Source organism: Zonotrichia leucophrys, chromosome Z, assembly GCF_028769735.1.
Source record: "Zonotrichia leucophrys gambelii isolate GWCS_2022_RI chromosome Z, RI_Zleu_2.0, whole genome shotgun sequence".
NCBI lineage: Eukaryota > Metazoa > Chordata > Aves > Passeriformes > Passerellidae > Zonotrichia > Zonotrichia leucophrys.
This window is the reverse complement of record NC_088200.1, coordinates 7,519,247-7,525,867: the sequence shown is the minus strand read 5'-3', so window position 1 is coordinate 7,525,867 and position 6,621 is coordinate 7,519,247. Positions and strand designations below refer to the sequence as shown.

At 46.9% G+C, this 6,621-nt stretch overlaps 1 protein-coding gene across 1 annotated transcript; it reads left to right on the top strand.

The window, feature by feature from the left end:
- The first annotated feature begins 751 nt into the window (after positions 1–751).
- Positions 752–6,156, top strand: LOC135459772 (phospholipase A2 inhibitor NAI-like). The gene is made up of 5 exons (XM_064736100.1): positions 752–885; positions 1,910–2,026; positions 3,504–3,653; positions 3,782–3,922; positions 5,772–6,156. Exons 1-5 carry the CDS (start codon positions 837–839, stop codon positions 5,999–6,001), a joined length of 687 nt encoding a protein of 228 aa, XP_064592170.1. The 5' UTR covers positions 752–836; the 3' UTR covers positions 6,002–6,156.
- The last annotated feature ends 465 nt before the right edge of the window (positions 6,157–6,621 follow it).

Sequence of the window (6,621 nt, the reverse complement as noted above, 5' to 3'; positions counted from 1 at the left end):
TCATTAGCCCATCATGAGATGCCAGGGCATGGCAAACTGCTATAACCTTACCCGATCTGGGACCAGGCTGTCTTGCATCCATAATTTCTCTATGCTGACTTGGTTTAATTTAAAGCCCGGAAGGACCATAGGAGACTTCCTTATCAACTGCCAAGTGTTTTATATCAAAACACAAACCCTGGAGTAGTGGCTTTGCTGCTCTGACGTATTCAGCCCCAAGAACCCTTGACTGAGCCTGCTCCAAGCTGTGCTTTGGCAGTCACTTTGCAAACTGGAGCTGCACTCTAGCTTGGAGAAGAACTTCACTGCTTTGGCACTGCTGCTTTCACGCTGTACTGTGAGCATGAGAGCTCCTGACTCTATGATAAGAATAACAAAATGGGAAACCAGCCACCAAAAACTCAACAGGGGAATTTCCTGGCTGCTCCTTGCTGTACTTTGTTTTTTTGGGCCTGACAGTGAGAGCACCAGGGCTTTTCAAATGGTTTCCTCTCCATCATCCATATAGATGGGGGAGGCTGAACATCGCTCAAAGTCTTTACCAGAGACATGCCTGGTATCACCAGGAAAGCCAGTCTTACCCCACAGGATGCACGCTCTAAATAGGGCAAAACCAAACAGCATCACTCATGTGAAGAAAAAGGGAAAACCTGTGCTTTAAAAGAAAAAGCAAACACTGGTGTTAGTGCCCAGCAGTATATATATAATGATCAGAAAACTTCCCCAACCTCTACTTCCCTAAAACACCCCTTTCCTCCCAGTTTATAAAGCCCTTGTGGCACACAGTGCTTTGTTGGGTGAGGCTTGGCAGCTGCCTGTGCTTATGTCCCATCAGCATGAGGGTATCCCTTGGACTCAGCTTCCTCCTGGCTTTCCTGGACCCAGGTGAGTTTTTCACTGGGACCTGTGGGGTTGTGAGACATGAAAGAAGTCTGGGAATGGAGTGTGTGAGGCAATTGCTGCCATCTGAGCCACAAACCCTCCTCACCTTGGGGGATTTGCACTGCAGAGGGGTGAGGGTGACTGCTCTTGGGGGATCTCTGATCCTATGAGCCAATGTGCAGATGAGGGTGTTGGCATTAACAACGTGAGCTCACAGTCTGGTTTTCTGTGGTGCTCACTGGTGGTACAGCCAGGACAGGCACCAGAGTGACTCAGGTTGCCCTGAGGCAGCCAGACCTTTGGAAAACTGAATCGATCTCCAAGCTCATTTATTTTACTCATATCCAGGGCTGTGTGACATTTTGGACATAATGTCATTTCAGCTGTCCTTCAGCTCTGCTCCAGAAAAACAAAGCTATCTTGGAGGACTTGGGTCACAGCAGATGGCATGGCCACTGCAAAGTGCCTTAGTTGGGTTTAGGGAGGTGGTACATGCCCTGGACCTGTTTATCTACACACTGGACTCTGTGGGTGTGTGTCATGGAAGAGATCCTGTTTGCTCTCTGTTGAAATACATGCTGTTCCTTTCTAAGTGTTTCCTGAAGAGTATCTGATATTCTGGTCTGCCTAAAGTGTTCCAGCAGGTATCTGGTGAAGTGGTTTCCCCTAATGCCTACAAAGAGATAAACAAAGAGATAATGCTTACAGAGAAAGCCTGCAGTTTGGACAGAGCACAGCCAGTGCCTGCTGGCAGCTCTTGTTCCCCAGCCACTCAGGTGCCCTTATTCTCTACAAAGAGAGAATCTGAGGTCTGTGAATCCAGGAACACCTGAATGCCTGCCAGGATGAAGGGTTTGCAGGGCTGCTGTCGTCAGCAACTTTGGAAAAGCCCAGCACAGATTGCACAATGAAAAATGAGGAAAGAGAAATGTGAAAAGTGCTGATCAATGTTGAAATCAAATATCAGTGAAAGAGGAAGTGAGATTCCTTAAGACTGCTGCTCAGGAATGTGTCCTCCTCTCCCCAGGGACCTGCCTTCAGTGCGAGGTATGTCACAGCATGGGAAAAAGCTGCTCTGGCCCCATGAAAACCTGCACTGGTGGTGAAGACACTTGTGGCATTATTCTGCATGAAGTCCTAATAGGTGAGACATCCTCTAAGCCAGAGTGGCTTTCAGAGTGGGGCTGGCATAGGGACTTGCCTTTCTCTCCCTGGTTCTGTCACTGTACCGTCCATCCTTGGATAACCTGTTCCTTTTTCTTTTACTGACAGAAGACCCAGAGATCAGGATGGTCTGGGATAGGAAAAGCTCTTTATTCTTCTATTTTGAGAAGCAGTTTTCTACTGGGAGGGTCTGGTTCTTAGCTGTGGAGGAAAGGACCAAAACTTCATAGTGAGGGGAGACACTGGCTTTTAATTCTGGTGAAGGTGAATAGTTGAGTCAGGAAGTTGGGAGACTCAACCTTGACTTACACCAAGGTCCTGACACCCAGTACTGGGGATGCACTGGAGATGTGTGGAGAGAGAAGCCTGCCTGTCCTCAAGCAGGGATGGGGACACCATGCAATCCTGGAGTGCCACCAGGGCTGAGCTATCACCTTATCATAGTAATCATCATCATCAATCAGTTTAGGTTGGAAGAAACCTTGAAGATCATCTGGTTTCAAACCCCCTGCTCTGGGCAGGGAGACCTTCCAGTAGACCAGGTTGCTTAGAGCCCCATCCAACTTGGCCTTAAACACTGCCAGAGATGGGAGACACCCACAGCTCCCCCTGGCAACTTGTTCCAGCGCCTCACCACCCTCATTGTCTAGAATTTCTTCTTAATATCTAATCTTCTTTTAGTCTGATGCCATTCCCTCTAGCCCTATTAGTTCATGTCCTTGTCAAAAGCCCCTCTCCAGCCCTCTTGTAGCTCCTTTAGGCACTGGAAGTTGCTATGAGGTCTCTAGAGGAGCCTGCCCTTCTCCAGGCTTAGCAACCCCAGCTCTTTCAGCTTGTCCTCAGAGGAAATGTTGTCAACCAGTAACCACGTTCCTGTAGCTGATAAGTCAAAGCTGGTGCTGAGCCCAAACACAGCTGGACACTGAGTAGTGTTAGAGGTATGGCCTCAGCCATTGTTCAGCCTCGGTGATGTGATTGTTGCCTTTTAGATTGGAGTCTGGCTCATATCCTACCAGCTTTGGTGCTTGCAGCTCCAGTGCCTGCCTTCTTCTGCTGCTGCACCCACCTTTCATCCTTCAAGCACTTCAGCAGACTCAGTTTAACCATTCTCCTCCCCTTTACACCTTCCGGGCTTGGCTGATGGGTAGACGAGACTTGCTCCTGTCAGGATGCTTGTGGCTGGGATGGACTTGCCCATGTCAGGGTGCTTGTGGCTGGGACGGACTGTGCACTCTGCAGATTTTACACAGGCTGAGCAAGCCTGTGCTTTGGGTCAGAGGCATGTGTCACACCATCATCTCTGCAGTGTCCTGGCTCACAGTGGTGCTTCTAAGGGAGCTTGGGGGTCCCTCTTAGGCCCTGGGACAGGTGTCTAGAAGTTGGTACATGAACTAACGGGAGGGGAAGTGAGTTACTTTGTGTTGAACAACTTGGCATTGCCTTCTGCTTCATGACAGGGGGGATGGCCATCTCTTCATCCATCAAGTCCTGCCTGCCATCCCACGTCTGCAACCTTGGTCCTGTCACTGTGAACTATGGGAAGGTGAAAGCAAAGAGCCACTTGGTTTGCTGCATGGGTGATGACTGTCGGACAACCTCTGTGTCATGTAAACTCTTTATTTTCCTTATAGCCCTTCCCCTCTCTGTCTGATCCACCCCATGGTGAGGCCATCACCTGTGTTATTCCTCTCATTCCCTCACTGAAAGCAGCTACAGCCTCTGCCTTTCATTTCAGTGCCACCAGACAACGACGTGCCCAATGGATACCAGTGTCCTGCCTGCTACAGTGTGGACTCCTTTCAGTGTGGTACTGAAGTTGTAAACTGCACTGGATCTGAAGACCAATGTGTTGACCTTGCTGGGTTAATGAATGCAGGTAACTGCCTATCATTTGGGGCTGTTTTTCATCTTCTTGGTAAAGTGGGTGAAATTAGTCTAAGATAAAGTTCTACTGAGATAAGAATGGGCAAAAGGTGTGAAATAAAAATTGAAGAAGAACATACAAGGAACTTAAAGCTGAAAACTGAAAACTTTAGGCTGATCAAAGAGCAGGTGTCATTTTCCTTTCCTTCTTCCCAGTCAAGCATGGATAATTGCTGGAATTCTTCATAACATGGCATAACTGAGATCTGGAGTGGAACTGGCTTCTTGGGGCAATCTGGTACATGGGCATGTAACAAACCTGACCAAGCCCCTGAACCTGCTGGCCCTAGCTAGGATGTATGAGGGTGAGCCTGGATCTGAGCCAGTTGCCAGCTCTGTGGAGGATCAGATGGAGCTTTGCAGAAACATTGCTTTTCCCATGGGGTAACACCAGTCATATGGGAAAAGACACAGTTGCAGTGGTGCTTTTGCATGAGGAAAGGCAGGAACAGGTCCCCTGCCTTGAAGTCCAGCCTTTGAACAGCTCGATCAGAAATCTTTTTTCCACCTTAGGTCCTGTAATTAGAGAGAGGAAAGTAGACAGCAATTTTTCTGGTCACTCTCCTTTTCCCCCCCTGCTGCAGGTAAAAGATTTCCACCTGTCATGGCACACCTGTGCTCCTGCAGGCAGGAAAAAACCCATGGAAATAAAGGGCAGCAACCAGCTGTAGGAGCAGACTGAAAAACAATTATCTTGTATATGGTTATGGATGAAGTTCCTTTGACTTGATAATATTGCTCGGTGATGATGTGGTGCCTGAAGGTCCTTCCTATAGACTTTATTAATGTGCTGTCAAAACCCTGAATTAGATCATGTTTCACAGAGACAACATGAAGGAAAATAAGAATTTTCATAGTCACAGCAATGAAAATAGAGTGGCAAAATTAATTCAGTGTATGAGTGAAATAAAAAATCCTCCCAACTTGTCTTGATTGATCAGCCACTGTGAATGGGGAAGGTCTGTGCAGTGTGATAAACTGTGCAGAGAGAGCAGCAGTGTGGGGGAGCACAGGAAGATGAGGAGCTAATGGAGTGCCTTCATTTGTATTTGAGATAAAATTGTCCAACAAAGAATTCCAGACCTCTATAATCTGCACAGCAGAGACACATGAACAACACTGGCAAAAGCAAGCAGCAGGAGCAAGAATATCTGCATGGGGAGTTAGCACTCAGCACCTGCTTGGGTCTCCTCTTGTAAATGCTCCAGTGGTGGCAAAGGACATGTTCAGGTTTCAGTGGGCCTGTCAGTAAGTTTCTCTCTTGGTTTGGCTAAAATCCTATAAAGACTTTGAGAAATAATTCCTCTTAATAAATGGCTCAGGCTGTCTTGTCACTGAGACTTCTCAACTCCATATCAAATCTGACTGAGAGAAAGTTATCCAGTTTGAATGTCATGAGAGGGGCAGAGAGAGAAGGAGACAGTGAATACCTGGTGTACTGCTACACAGTCCTTTAGGAAGCCAAAGTTTGGGCAGGAGTATCTTTAAACATGAGAAAGAGAACTACTTAAGACATTTTCACTTTTTAAATTTAAATGTTTAGAATTTTTAAAAGTCATCTTTATTTAGCAGAAAGAAAGAAGACAAACCTTAAATTACTTGTATTTCGAGTAAACCAAGATGGCCTTGCTGTTTCCTCAGCTTTGTTCAGGGGATGGGAACAGATAGTGCTGATGGGTTTGGAACCAACGGGATGTAATGAACTGGTTGGAAATGGGCACTCCACTGGCCAGGGTGGGATTAATGACGGGGGATTGGATCCCCTGATACATGCCATGCATTTCTTCTATTTCCCTACACAGGCGGACTGTCTCTGAAAGCTGCCATGAAGGGTTGCACCACCATTTCTGAATGCACCATGGTAGGAGATGGCAAAAACAGCCTGGGGATGATGGACATAAAGCTGAAACGGTTCCAATGCAGACCAGCTTCTGCTATGTACAGCGTGGTGTACAGTGCTGGGGGTGCCCCTCCACGCATGATCTTCCTTCCTGTCCTATCAGGATTCATCCTGGAGAAGGCACTTTTCTGACTCTCACTGGTGCTGGGTTGAGCAAAACCCACAGCAAACCCCAGCAGTGGTTTGCAACTTAGACCTTTTTGCTGTAGCTTCTTCTGCATGGGGATTTTATTTTCAGATTAGCTCTTCTTTTATATTTTCACAGAATAAAGACAGCACTTACACTTCTTTTGTTTCCTTGTTGATTTAATCTCATTTAAACCTTCATCAGTTCAATTGTGGTCGGTTTTGTGTTGCATTCTCTCACTGCTTTGTTCATACTGAGACCATATGAGACTGTGTGAATTCTTCAAACCCTTCACAGGAATTGGGTGCTCTCAAGCCAGCCCTAGAGTCTACATCCACTATCTCAGTATAAGTGGCAACTTACAAAAACCGCTTTTCCAGGCTCTGAAAAGGACTGGACATGAGTTCCTGAGAGGTTTACTCCAAGTAGAAATGTCACTTGCCCCTTTTTCCAACCCTTGTCTGTTGTTGGTCCAAGCAGGAGGAGTTCCTCAGCTCAAAGGGCTGTTCCTGGCCCTGGGCCACAAACAGTATTTGCTTCAGAGTACAAGACAGTGCAGTAAGCAACCTACACCTGGCAAGAATTTGCCTTACCAGACACTCACCCATTTAGTCTTAAGTTTCAT